Here is a 14,631-nt window from a genome sequence, read left to right as displayed (position 1 = left end):
GGGATTCAAACTGCCAACCTTCTGATCAGCAAGTCCTAGGCTCTGTGGTTTAACCACAGCGCCACCCGCGTCCCTCTTGGTATTTTAGGGGACCAGAATAATGAGACCCGAAGGCATTTCCGCTAAAGATGGGGGGTATATTCCTCAGAGCTCACACCCCCACCAGCAATCCTGGCTTGATTGTGATGAGATATATACGATGACATCTGTAAAGATCACTTGACCTTGTGGGGACGTGATGGAGCTGAATGTTGGGACACCCAGGACAGGAACGATGGAGAACTTATTCACGCAGTGCAGTTAACCTCTGGAACTCCCTGCCACAGGAGGCAGTGACGGCCATCAACTTGGATGGCTTTAAAAGAGGATTGGACAGATCCATGGAGGGGGGGGCTATCGAGGGCTACTAGCCAGGACCACTATGCTCTGCGGGCAGTGATGCTTCTGAATGCCAGAAACTGCAGGAAGGAAGACAGATCTGGTGCTAGGATCCTGCTTACAGACTTCTCATTGGGGAATCTGGTTGGCCACTGTGAGAACAGGATGCTGGTGGGCCACTGGCCTGATCCAACAGGTAATAATAATAATAATAATAATAATAATAATAATAATAATAATAATAATATATTATTTATACCCCGCCCATCTGGCTGAGTTTCCCCAGCCACTCTGGGCAGCTTCCAATTGAGTGTTAAAAACAATACAGCATTATTATTATTAATAATATTATTCCTAGCTGAGACCCTTCTTATGGAATACAGTGATACCTCGGGTTACATACGCTTCCGGTTACACACTCCGCTAACCCAGAAATAGTGCTTCAGGTTAAGAACTTTGCTTCAGGATAAGAACAGAAATCGGGCTCCGGCGGCGCGGCGGCAGCAGGAGGCCCCATTAGCTAAAGTGGTGCTTCAAGTTAAGAACAGTTTCAGGTTAAGAACGGACCTCTGGAACGAATTAAGTACTTAACCTGAGGTACCACTGTATTCCCTTGCGTATGGTGACACAGATTGAAAAGGCTTAGGGAAACAGTATTTTGAGGAGGAGGAGGAGGAACAGTAGGACTTTCTTCCGAGTAAACTTGCAAAGGATCCAGCTTCAAAGAGAATGGAAGTAAAAGAATCAAACATACTGTTTGGGGGAAAAGCAGTGTTGTAACCAAAGAGGAATCTTGACTTATTTTTTTTATGAAACAAACAAAACCCTTCAGTCTTTGAGCTGCAAAAAAAAAAAGTTAGCGGGTGTTCATCCGATGGAGTTCTCTGCTTGGAAACCCAGAGAGCAATCTTGCAACCACAGCTTTGAGAATGCAGGAATGGACACTTTGAATTGTGCTGTTAATGCTCCAAGGCTGCCACAGGGATGGAATGAGAAGCCATATTTAGAATCAGTGCAAAATATGGGCAGGAAAGGGATTCCCCAGGTCTGCAAAACTGAATTTCCAAACCGCTGTTGGCTAAGATCAATGCTTCATTCACAGTCCTGGAGCAAATATGCAATGTGAAATAACAGCTGTCCTTCAAATGGGGAGGGCAGGAATTGCCCTTATCTGAATTTTGCAATGCAGTTGTCTAACTGAATATTGTGTGCAAAAAAAAATGAGGGCAGTGTGTGCTTTGCGGTGCATGCACTGGTGAAAACAACCTGCCGCCCTATCATATTACAAAACGTTGCTTTGCAAGAAAATGCATCTGTTAGTCAAACCTCATGCAAACATTTGTATATTGGGAGAAATTTGCAGCAGAAATGCTGCCCAGCTTTCACGAGGATATACATCTATCGCTGGGCAGATGAGGAGAACTGAATTTAAAATGAGAAACCAAAATCAACAAGTTCTGATCCATTTTGGATCCACATTTAAGGCGGCAATTTACAACTGAAATACACCCAGTCCAGTGCAAAACTCTTCCATCTTCTGTGGCAGCCTGCAGTGGGCAGAGATTGGGCACGTGGGGGGGGTGGTCCTACAGTAGCCCCACCCTCACCCACTCCGGTTATGTGTGGGGCAGGCCTAGGGCGGAAGGGGAAGAAGCCAAGAAGGTTTTGATGGAGACTTCCCCCCCTCTCCTTTTACTCTCTTTCGGCCCAGATACCATGACAAGCAAGACGTGACCAGCAATTTCCTGGGGGCCATGTGGTTGATCTCCATCACCTTCCTCTCCATCGGCTACGGGGACATGGTCCCGCACACTTATTGTGGGAAAGGAGTCTGCCTGCTCACTGGGATTATGGTAAGGTACCATCTTTCCTGCTGATGCACAGATTACCCTTTGTTTCTTACATTTCCCTGCTCTTCCTTCCCTGTGTGTTCTGCCTTTCAGCTTATAAGTCTTCTTTTTTCCTCTTCCCTCCCTGTACCTCTTTCCTTTCATGCCATGCATTTCAGATTGCCTTTCAGAGACTGCCTTGCTTTAATTTCAGGTGTAGGTCAGCGATTTAAAACAACAGCAACATGGTGTCTGTGAAGTTAACTCTTTATTCTAAACAGCGCAGGCTTGGTGACCCAAGCAGCTGTTCCCAGTAGATCTTACCCCAATGAGGCAGTTGCAACCATCTAAATCCTCTCCAGGGTTTTTCTCAAGAAGTTGCAAACTGAGGCTGGATTGACACTGACCTGTAATTAGATATACAGTGGTACCTCGGGTTACAGATGCTTCAGGTTACAGACGCTTCAGGTTACAGACTCCGCTAACCCAGAAATAGTACCTTGGGTTAAGAACCTTGCTTCAGGATGAGAACAGAAATTGCGCGGCGGCAGCAGGAGGCCCCACTAGCTAAAGTGGTACCTCAGGTTAAGAACAGTTTCAGGTTAAGAACGGACCTCCGGAACGAATTAAGTACTTAACCCGAGGTACCACTGTATAAGATTTACATAAGATTGGAAGAAACATACGAATTATTTGAAGAGCAACTGTAATCAACAAATTACGCTAGCAGGGCTACAAGAAGTTTTGTAAGGAGAAATGTATAGAGCATTGCAAAGTAGAGGAAGAATAGAGATATTAGTTATGAATTAAATGTAATTGTGGAAGTAAGAAATGTGTATTTAGTGAATAGATTGGAAAATTTTCAGATGTGATTGATGGAAGTAAAAAAAATATGATGTAAGATATGAAAGTATCTTTAATTACTGTTGAAAATGATATGTTGAAAAACTAAGAAAAAATTATTATCTATCTATCTATCTATCTCTATCTCTATCTCTATCTCTATCTCTATCTCTATATCTATCTATCTATCTATCTATCTATCTATGTCCACCCCATTGAGATTTTGGTAATTGAGTGGCATGTTACTAACTTAAATGAAAATATGGCGCACACTGCAGTGTCCTTGGATATGGCTCACTTCTCCCGCCTCCTTTAGCAGGCAGGCATCCAACTGGTTTGGCTTTCCCTATTCTAACCCACCCTCTTCCTTGTCTGGCAGGGTGCGGGCTGTACAGCTCTCGTGGTTGCCGTGGTCGCCCGAAAGCTCGAACTGACCAAAGCGGAAAAGCACGTCCACAACTTCATGATGGATACACAGCTATCAAAGCGGGTAAGAGGTGCAGCACCCTTGGCCCCGATCCTCAACATAGGCAGGGTGTGGGTGGTAGTCAACCTTTGTTCTGCTCAAGAGTAAATCCATCAAAGGTCAGGGACATGAATAACGTGGGTCATCTCCAACGCTGGCCATACTCAGAGTAGACCCATTGAATTCAATGGGCATGAGAACGTGAGGACCATGAATTTCAATGGGTCTCTACACGGAAGATCTTTACTTAGAGGATAATGCATGCAACAACCTCCTCTACTGCCGTTTTATAAAACGCAGAGGATTGCTGTTCCAAAGGCAATTCCTTGCCGTGGCCATTCAGAGAATCAAGACTTGACTCTGTGAAAACAGTAATATTTATTTATTTCATAATATGCATGCACCCCCTTTTTTAAAAAAAAAAAACCCTCAAAGCAGTGTGAGGTGTGTGTGTGTGTGTATCACAATAAAACGATCCGATAAGGAAAATTAATAGCAATGATTTAAAGTTAAAAATAAATTAAAAACAGATTAAAACTCGCACCACCTTTCTAAATATCTGGATGGCAAAAATCTCTTTAGCAGATGCCAATAAGGGTACTAGGATATCAAAAGGAAGGGGAATTCCAAAGTGTAGATGCTGCCGCACAAAAAGACCGAGTTCTTAATTAACTCCAAATAGTTAGCTTTCTTAAGACACGGGTGCAACTTAGCATCTTCACAAACAATCCTTCACAGGGTCAAACTTGGATTGGTTGGTGATAATTGAGAGCTATCGCAATGGGAGCAAGGTAGGATTGGTAAGAGACTGTGCCGTCACGAACTCCAGAGAGCCTATTTTTTTGAAGAGCGCTGCTCACCACCTCAGACTTCTCCTGCCTGTCTGATGCCCATCTCCTTTTCTTTCCCCCTTAACCTCTTTCCCTCCCCAACCCCCCAGGTGAAGAATTCTGCCGCCAACGTACTCAGGGAAACGTGGCTGATCTACAAGCACACCAAGCTGGTGAGGAAGATTGACCATGCCAAAGTACGGAAACACCAGCGTAAGTTCCTCCAAGCCATCCATCAGTAAGTCAAACATGTTTACCTGCTTCAACCCCCCCCCCCTTGCCTGCTGCTTCCTGCTCCCACCCACCCACCCTCCATCCCCCTGTTCTGTTGTCCAGGTCTCTCCCTGACTTGGGGGTACCTGCCTGAAAGGAGGGGAATCCGCCCCACTAAATACGATGCACCGTTCAATCGTTGCAAAAATCTGCTGCTAGCTGGGGGTGGCATTGGGTTGTTATACGAAACCTACCCGTATCGTGTGGGAACGTTCAGGGATGCAGGAGTGGATATATTGTTTGATTATAGCCTTTCCAACTTGTGTTAACAAGTTCACAATTTAGCAGAGTAACATTCCCCTTTTTAAACTCACAGCGGATGCATTTGCTCAGGCTCGCTAAAGCCTCTATAATAACTGTTCTGGTATTTCCCCCTTATTCCCTCATAAAAGATAAGACACGACACAGTCTTCTATAAAAGTATAAAAAGAGTTTACTCACATTCTGTTCACAACTGGATCCCAGAAGGCAGACTTTGCTTAGAAAAGTAACATACACCTGGAAACTACCCCATAAAGAGACAGTCCCTTTGTCCTTTCTTGGCTGAAGGCCAAGAGAGCATCTTTGGCTAAGCCGATGTTGCTTCTTCAACGAAAGTAGTCAAAGAGAGAGAGATGGCTGCCCTGCCCTGTGCTTTTGTCATTACCTGCACAGGTGAGGCCACACCCTCCTCTAGTCACATGCAGAGGAAGTCCGTCCCAGCCCAGAAGGAAACAGGAAGTTGACCTGCTGGCTGGACAAACATTCCTCCCCCTGTGTAAACATGTTCACTCTAGGAATGTTGTACTTGACTGTTCTTGTGTTTCACATCCCACATATAAGGTCTGTGTGAGAATGTTGTGGCTAGTAGGAGAGGATATGTTGATTAAATATTATCCTTCCTCACCCACACTAGTGAGTCAGGAGCAGAGTCCATTTTCCCCAGTATATTGCAAGAAACTAGTTGGTAGATTCGTTTGGATCTCTTTACTTAAGCAGTCCAATCTGGCTTGTCCAGACTGAGTTCGATCCCGGTTAATTCCCCTTTATTCCCTCTTAAAACAATAAGGACACAACAGTCTTCTTTTAAAAGTAATGATAAGAAGTTTACTTACATTCAGTTCACAGTATGATCCTGAAGGCAGGTTTTAGCTTTTAGCTGCAGAAGAGAGTGTGAGTTTATCCCATATGGGATATGAGTTTATCCCATATGTGCTGCTGGCTGAGAGCCAGCAGAAAACAAAAATACATCAAGAGAACATCATCAAGAGAAGCAAGAGAAGGAAGATGGCCGTGTGACCAGCCCTTTTATGGGGTCTCCTAGGGCCACGCCCATCTACCTGGGTTGAGTGCCATTAGACAAGGATATAGATACATGCAAGAAATTGCAAGCTTCCTCTCCATCATGGTCAGTGAGTCTGATAAAAAAAAAACATGCCCCATATCTAGATTTCCTAACCCAACCCAAGTCTAGAAGGGCAGCTTCTGTTTACCTTCCAAGATCCTGGACAGCACCTTTGCCAGATTTTCGGTCAAGGACAGCTGCTGCCTTCGCCACACAGACTTTCATGTGTTTCCAACCATTTGTGTTTTTCAAAAAAAACCCCCATATCCGTGTTAACCATCTGCTTGTGTGCATCGATGCAACATGGGGAGGAGAGGGAGATGTGTTGGTGTGGCGGCACGCACAATTGCACGTCGAGGTTCCCTCGCTTCCCCTTGCGTCGAAGGCGATCTACGATGAGATGGTTTGTCAGCGAACCAGAGTGTGTGAACTTGCAGAGTTGTGCCGTCAAAATAACCTTGAGGCGACAAAATTGTGGGTCCCTGGCTTTCGTTTACTGTGTTTTACATGCAGTGTGTTATCAGTAATGTTAAGTTGTGGGTGAACATATCAGACGACACAGCGATTCTTCAAACAGCTCTTGTTTATTCACAGGCCAGGACAGAACTGAACTGAAGGGTTCAGTCAGCCTGCTTATATAGAGCTCCGGTACAACGTTACTGTAACAACTTTCTAAAACTATCCAATCACTGAACGTCACTTTCGATCCCTTATTTGCATTACTATCTACAGTATCCCCCTGCTGGCCCAGGGTGAGAACTTCAGTACATAACAAGTAATGTCGGGGCAAGGGTGGGTGGCTGAGGGAGAGAGAGAGAGAAAGGTGTAACCAAACTGACAGAACCGGAATCGGTGGCACTCTCAGAGTCCAACGCTTTTCCCAGCTCAGCCAACCAGTGCCGGTCATACTGACCTAGACGGATTGGTGGTTTAGCTCACTGGAAGGCAACTTCCTTTGTGAACAAAGGACCTGAATCTTACTTGGTCCCCCAGCTCAGTAGTCTTCCATACAGTAGGATGCAAGTTCGATCGCATGCCTTCCAACATTTCCCCGATGAAAACAGGGACGTCCTAAGGAAAAGCGGGACATTCCAGGGTCAGATCAGAAACCGGGACGGCTTCTGTAAACCCAGGACTGTCCCTGGAAAATAGGGACACTTGGATGCTTAAATATACAGTCCCAAAAAAGCCTGAAGAACTATTGCTAGGTTTGATAGGAGAGGATATTAAGAAGGTGGACCGAAGATTATATATGTATGCTACGACAGCTGCCAGAGTTTTGATAGCCCAAAAATGGAAAACAGGAGATACCAACTGTGAAGGAGTGGCAGACAAAGTTGGTCGAATACGCGGAGTTAGCAAAACCGACTCATAGGTTTCGTAGTCAGGAGGAAACAAAGTACCAAAAAGAATGGAGTAAATTTATGGTCTATATAAGTGAGAACTGTAGAAATTTGAAGACGTTAGCAGGACTGAAATAAATCTTAGGTCATGGTTTAGTTACTATTAAGGAACTGTGGATTAGTGATTGGAATAAGAAAACCTGCGGAAGGGATGTCAACTGCTCTACGGAGCGTAAAGTAAGGCAGATGTAAAAATATTTGAAATATTTGTGTATTTTGTTGGTGTATTTGAAATGAAAACTTAATAAAAAGCATTTTTTTAAAAGAAAAAGGAAATAGGGACACTTGGAGGGTCTGCATGGCATCGCCATGGAAGAGATGGAAATCTCTGGCAAGGCGCTTCTGTCAGTCAGTGCCGGCAATATTGAACTAGATGGACTGGGGAAGCAGATCTGGCTCTGTATACGATGAATTCCTATGTTCCTGTGCATAACAGGGAGCCGCTTGCAGTGGCCCCCCCATTAGTGTGTGCTGGGTTTTCAGCTATCCTCATACCTTCGACCCACAATTTGACCACTCCGGGGTGGGAATCTGTGGGTTCTGGGGAGCAGAGAAGGCGGTGTCTGTCTGGCGGTGTGACCCCCCCCTTCCTATCTCTCATGTTTATTTAAACCTGTGCTGTTGTTTTGTCTCTGTTCCCTCCCCCCTCCTCCACCCCGCCCCGCCCTTGCAGAGCCCAGAAGTAAGTTACTGTTCCGCCAGAACTTTTGTTTGACTGCATGGTTTGCCCGTCTTTGTCTCCACCCCTCCGGGAGGCCACAGCGCCGACCCCATTCAGACACACACGCATGCCCAAGTTACGCACGCAAAGGTGCACATCCCAACCACGCTTCACCCCGGCCAGCCCTCGGCTAACCCAAATTTCTCTCCGTTTCGAAATGTGGACAGCGAGAGAGAGAGAGAGAGAAAAGAGAGAGAGAGTGAGAGTCAGAAATTTGGGGGTTCGTAGCATGCCAGTCCGCTGCCAACTTGCAAATGCCGTGTTTCTCTTCCCTCCCATCTATCTCTCAGCACAAGCTGTTTCCATCTTGCCTGTGTCTCGCGACGTTGCTCTGATTTAGAGGCCAAGCAACGCGAGGGCTTTCTGGACCCATCCATAAGTGGGAGCGCCATTATGTCTCCATCTCACAGCACCCACATGGACCCTCCTGCCTGTATCGGGAAGTTTTCAATGTTTGACGTTTTACTATATTTCCATAAGTGCTGTAAGCAGCCCACAGCGGCTGGGGGAACCCAGCCAGCTTGGCAGGGTAGAAATAATAAAATTATTATTATTGTTATTATTATTATTAAACCGCTCCCTTCAATGTCATCATTGCTCTGCCCATCACAGCCTGGCAGATCCCATCTGAATTATTATTATTATTCTGAAGGTAAACAGCATTTCCGTGCGCCCTGGCACTTGTCACGGTGTCCCGTTGCACCGGAAGCGGTTTAATTCTGCTTGCCATATGACCTGTCTGTGGGCAAACGCCAGTTCCCTTGGGGAAGATGACTGTCGAACCCCATAGTCGAATTTGACTGGACTTAACCACCCAGGGGTCCTTCACCTTTAGCTATTGCTCCCTCCCACGGGCCACAACCATGTAAACTCAACATTAAAAAAAACACACAATCAAAACCACAGCTGGGGTGCCGGGATAATGCAGCACATTTTCCGCATGTGACAAAAGCTGGGCAATGAAGGTGCCTTGTAGATCTCTGTGGGGAGGGAGATACGCGATGCAGGGGCTGCCACAGAGAAGGCAATCTTTCTCCCCAAACTGCCACCCCCCCAAAAAAAAAGACTTCTGCAGGCAAGAGGGCCACCTCTGCTGTGTTTTCCGCTAGCAACAATGGCTATGCGATGCCTAGACAGTATCGCCTGTTGCTAGAAACCCACGGGAAGGGCGAGTTGGTTCTGTATTCGAGTCCTGGTTGAGAGTCTCCCATAATGGGCATCTGGTTGGTCTCTTCTTATGTTCTTAACACGTGAGAGTCTGCAGTCTCTCAGATATTTGGGACCTGAGTCGTTTAAGGGCTGTAAACATAGCATGAGCATCTTCAAATAACTCAGGGAATGTGAGATGATTCTCTCTCCCGCCCCACTCTTACTTTCCCAATTTCCTGATAAGCCAGGCTGGGAAAGGTCCATGGAATCCATCCTTTAGACTGCCACAGGAGTGTGCCAGTCAGTGATCACACAGTTCAAAGGTGGAGTTAACTCTTTATTAGCAAAAACACCATCTCCACAGACGTGGCTGAGTTCCAGGCCTGATGAGGAGAGCAGCTCATTTCCGGTGGTCTTCCTCCATAAAATTCAGTTTCCGAAACTGAAAGTCCATCGCCCTCCTTTCCAGGGCTTTCCCCCCAAGCAATCAGAGACTGCTCCTGTCATCAGCCAACCTCTTCTCCACCCTTTTCATGCCTCTACTGGTTCTGGGAGACAAGAGGGGAGGAGACCTGGTTGCAGCACCTTCCCTGCCCTGATGCCTTCCGGATGCTTTAGAAGAGACATCCATCCAGTTTACATTTTCACGCGAATATGACCTGATCCGTGCCCCAAAACCAATATGCGAGCCAAGAAGACAGCTCTCAGGGTGAATCAGACTAATATTTAAAAGCAGCACCATATCCCTAAAAGTGGTAAGGGGCCTCTAAATTTTCTAGTGGGGTGAAAACCCAACAGGGTTTCTCAGAAGCTGAGTGGCTGACCTCCAAGGCTCAGCTGAGACAGGAAGGTCTTCTCCAGTCCCCCCAAAACCTAGAGGTGGAGGGTCACTCCATGCTGAGAGAGGGCTATTCTCTAAGCTGTCTCCACCCAAGCCAATGGTCTCGTGCCATTGGCTCCCTGCATGCCTGGGTGTGTGTGTGTTTGGATCCAGCAAGGCGGGATCTGGAATTGTGTGCATGTCTGTCTACGGTGATGGTGGGATCTCTTTCTCTCATCTCCTGTCTGTTCCACCTGCAGACCGCTGCTTCGTGCAACCCCAACCTCCTGCCCGCCTCCCCTCATCTTTAATTCCCGCTATCGCTTTTGCTTTCCAGGTTGAGGAGCGTGAAAATGGAACAGAGGAAGCTCAACGACCAGGCAAACACCCTGGTGGATTTGTCAAAGGTGAGCCACGCCTGGGTGACGGAAACATCAAGCAATTTTGGGGTCTCTGCTTGAAGTAATCACCTTGGATTGGGGTAGGGGCTCAATGCCAGCGGTTGGCAAGGTTTACTCCGTGATTTCTAGCGTCTGCGCAGACACAATTTTTGGCATCTGCACATGCGCAGATGCGCTTTCTGGCACTGCAGAAGCAAGTCCCCATGCCACACTGCGGCGGTTTAGCGCAGCGCGTTGGGACTTGCCAAGCTGGCGGCTCAGTTCGGGGGTGGCTCATGGGCCAGTTAAACGACCCCCATGGGCCGCTTGTGGCCCATGGGCCTTAGGTTGCCAACCCCTGCTCAATGCAATTCTTATCAAAGGTAAAAAGGTAAAGGGACCCCTGACCGTTAGGTCCAGTCGTGGCCGACTCTGGGGTTGCAGCACTCATCTCGCTTTATTGGCTGAGGGAGCCAGCGTACAGCTTCCGGGTCATGTGGCCAGCATGACTAAGCCGCTTCTGGCGAACCGGAGCAGTGCATGGAAATGCTGTTTACCTTCCCGCTGGAGTGGTACCTATTTATCTACTTGCACTTTGACGTGCTTTCGAAGTGCTAGGTTGGCAGGAGCAGGGACTGAGCAACCCCGTCGCAGGGATTCGAACCGCCGACCTTCTGATCGGCAAGTCCTAGGCTCTGTGGTTTAACCCACAGCGCCACCCGCGTCCCTGCTATCAAAGATAGTCAGAATCATGAAGACTAGGCTCTTGCTTTATTTATAAGGGGAAGTTGCAGCATCTGTTCTACAGGGAAAAGGTCCCAGGTTTAATCCCTGATATTGGAAGGGTCTGGGAATGTCCCGCTGCTTGAAACCCTGGAGAGCTGTTACCTGTCAGGGGAAATATTGAGCTGGATCAGTGGTTCCCAAAGTGGACAGAGGAAGGACAGAGGAAGGAAGGAAGGAAGGAAGGAAGGAAGGAAGGGAGGGAGGGAGGGAGGGAGGGAGGGAGGGGACGGGCTGGATGAGAGGCACCAGCTATGGAGCACCCTAGGAAACCCTCAGGATAAGAAGGCTCATAGCCAGGGGGCAGAAGAGGTAACAGGGCTTAGTGAGCGGGGAGAGTGTGGCAGAGAGAGGGCCAGAATCAGAAGAAGAAGCAGAGGCTGGAGAGGAGGGAGGCCAAGAGGCAGAGATGATTCAGGTTGATGAAGACTCCTGGTGGTCTCCCCCTCCTGCTGTGACCAGCTCCCCTCCCCCCTGGTCTCACATAATGTGCAGAGAAATAAGTGGCTAGAGCAACCCATTCAGATGGGTGGGGTATAAATAATAATAATAATAAATTATTACTATAAACAAGCAGGTCCGGGGAGGTGGTATGGAGGAGGGGTTTGGAGCCACCCCGCTCTCTTCCAGTGCAACCACCACCAACCCTTTCCCACTTTCCTCTCCCTTCTCGCCAGACGCAGAACGTCATGTACGACATGGTGTCAGAGCTGCAGGAGCGCAATGAGGACCTCGAGAAGCGCATCAGCGCCCTGGAGGGGAAGATCGACATGCTGGGCCTGACTCTGCATGCGCTCCCCAGCCTCGTCAGCCAAGCCATACGCCAGCAGCAGCGGGCCCTGCCCCGCACCTGCGGCACCTCCAACAGCTCCGAACGCTCCTGCTGGACTCCCACCCGCCGGCGGAAGTCTCCCTCCACTGCCCCTCACACATCCTCGGACAGCGGGTGATTCAGGGGGGCGGGCTCGTGCACCGGGGGCACCCATGGACTCATATATGGCCATTGTGTGGCCGATTCCCCTCTGAGCTTTTTTCTGGAAAGCCCTGTACACAGACCACCCCCAAGTCCGCTGAGATGGGCCCGTGCCGCGGAAGACTCGTCGGGCACAGAAAACGGATTCCGAACCCGGTTCCAATGTAACATTATGCAAAGCTGGGGATGTTTCTTTTGTTTGTTTGTATGAGGAGAGGGTGGGAGCAGGGCTTTTTCTTCCTCAGCCGGAATTCGCTGGAACTCAGTTCCGGCACCTCTCAGGCGGACGCCATTGCCATTCTAAGAGAACAAGGGAGGCGTTCATGGTGAGTGCTGGCACCTCTTTTTCTTGAAAAATAGCACTGGGTGGGAGGGGAATCCCATGTAGAAATTGTGCAAATTCACAACAATCCCTTAAAAAAAAGAAAAAATCCCTTCTCTCCCTTCCAACGTCAGCCATTTGGTCCCTAGCCATGCCCTCCACGGGAGCCATCTTGTTCCACGGTCTCAACATTCAGCCTGGCAAGGGGTGAGACTAGATGGGCCTTTGGTTCCCTTCCAACAGTACAGTTCTATTGTCCTGTGATTCCAATGAGGACCTCTTAGGCGACAGTCTCCCACTCCACTCGCTCGTTTGCCTTTTCTCTTCCCAAACTGGAGAGAAATGCTGGCAAATGCCCATTTCTCATAAAACTATATATGGATTTAACATGTTTTGGAGCCATACATAAGTGCAAAGGGGTCTGAGGCAACTGGGACCAGTGGCACGTGTGTGCTTTTTTTTGCTCTCCTTCCAAATCCCGTTCTGTCTCCTGGAAGAAAGAAAAGACCTGCTTTAAAGCAGGAGCAGAGGCCTCATCTCGAGGGCCCCATCTGCTGCTGGGAGGGCTTCTGGGGGCCACATGCCACTGCTGGGAGAGGCTGGGGGGGGAGTGGATAGAGCAATTGATGCAAAATTTACTTTTATGCAATTGGCTGGTTTCTACGCACACTACGCCTGTCACCCAGACATGCAAGGGGCCTCATCAGAATTAAAGGATGCACCCTAGGCAGACAAAAACACTCAAGCAAGGTGCAGAACGAGGGTCAATGAGGGGAGAGTTCCAGGGGCCAAATGGAGAGGCCTGGAGGGCCATATCCATCCCCTGGACCAGAGGTTCTCCACCCCCTGTTATAAAGAAATAAATATTGTGGGCTGTATCTAATGTTAATCTAGCTCACTGAAATTAACGAGCGAGCCCATTCGCTTCAAGAGGTCTAGATAGTTGGAGCCAACCCAGGGGTGTAGCTTGGGGGTGCCAGGGGTGCATTTGCCCCAGGCGCACAATTTTTGAGGGGGCATAAACGAGGCACCCCCATGCAGGCAGTGTGGCTTGGCCCAGCACTTCTCTGTACCTGCCAAGGGTTGCGTCAGCTGGCTGGGCTCCCCACTGCGTGGCCAGGCAGGCGGCTCAATGTGACCCCGTTTGCTCAGGTGGGGTTGCAGTTGCGTGAGCCCCAGGCACCGGGCACTGGCAACTGCCACTACACCACTGAGATGACCCACCAAGTACCTATTGGCTAGTGGCCGTAACATCAATAGTGGCACACAATTCCTAATCTGATCCCCACAACCGCACAATAGCAGGTTTGTTAACAGCTTTTAAAGGGTTCTTTTATTACTACTTAAATCTTTTTTTTTAAAAAAAGTAAGGTGATAGACACTGAAAAGGGGGGGGGGATCTAAAGTCAGAGAGAGACAGAACATTCCACTTTCCCCCAACAATAGAGTGAATGGCTTCTGGGTTCGAAAAACCTGTAAAATCAAATAATAAGGCTACAGGCCTCTCCTTACTCACGACAAGCAAGCTCACTGTCTCCTGTAAGATCCTATAAAATCTGTGGCACCAACACACCAAAGGGAGCTTTTGCCGATGCAATTCCAAGTGGAATCTAAAGGGGGGTGACAGCAGCGCTTTGCACATGGGCAGTTGAAGCGATGTTACGTTGGAAATCAGCCCATCTGAACTGGGGGAAGTCATGTCTCCATGTCTCCTGTCTCCAATACAAGGTCATTGGGCGGAAAGCGGTGGGTGTGGAGCTCTGGTGTCCTCCTGCCTTTGTGACTCAGTGGACGCACAAAACGTTTCTGGGGTCTTCCACACATGGGTTCTCCTCCTCTTTTGTAATCTAACCGCCCTGTTTCCTCTCATACGCACACAAACACATTCCTCCTGCTTTCGTTTCGAAGACTTCCGGTTTGATCTCTTAAAACACTGTGCTTCTTTCTAGCTCTTGAATTGATCAATTGATCGATCGATCGTGAGTGTGTGTGTGTTTTGCGGGGAGGGTGGGGAGAGGCTGAAATTTGGTGGGGGGGGGAGGATTGCAACCCAACCTATTTTATAAGAATTAGGAAAGCGCGGAGGATGATCGAAGTTTTGTTTTGTTTTTCTATTAAAGGTTCTCTTGATTTCAAA

The 14,631-nt window shown here is 48.1% G+C and overlaps 1 protein-coding gene across 3 annotated transcripts in view; it reads left to right on the top strand.

Moving 5' to 3' along the window:
• KCNN1 (potassium calcium-activated channel subfamily N member 1) overlaps positions 1–14,631 on the top strand; it is a 79,442-nt gene extending 64,811 nt beyond the window's left edge. For 2 of the 3 annotated variants that reach the window (XM_083594672.1, XM_083594673.1), the window contains exons 5-9: positions 2,090–2,231; positions 3,430–3,540; positions 4,457–4,584; positions 10,374–10,443; positions 11,877–14,631. In XM_083594672.1, the coding sequence (XP_083450798.1) occupies positions 2,090–2,231; positions 3,430–3,540; positions 4,457–4,584; positions 10,374–10,443; positions 11,877–12,149 (724 nt within the window). In that variant the 3' untranslated portion in view covers positions 12,150–14,631. The remainder of the gene's footprint in view (positions 1–2,089; positions 2,232–3,429; positions 3,541–4,456; positions 4,585–10,373; positions 10,444–11,876) is intronic. The other variant, XR_014543342.1, reaches the window with a different exon arrangement.

This window comes from Podarcis filfolensis (genome assembly GCF_964270895.1).
Source record: "Podarcis filfolensis genome assembly, chromosome: 18".
Lineage (NCBI taxonomy): Eukaryota > Metazoa > Chordata > Lepidosauria > Squamata > Lacertidae > Podarcis > Podarcis filfolensis.
The sequence above is the reverse complement of the archived record's forward strand: the minus strand, read 5'-3'. Positions and strand labels throughout refer to the sequence as shown.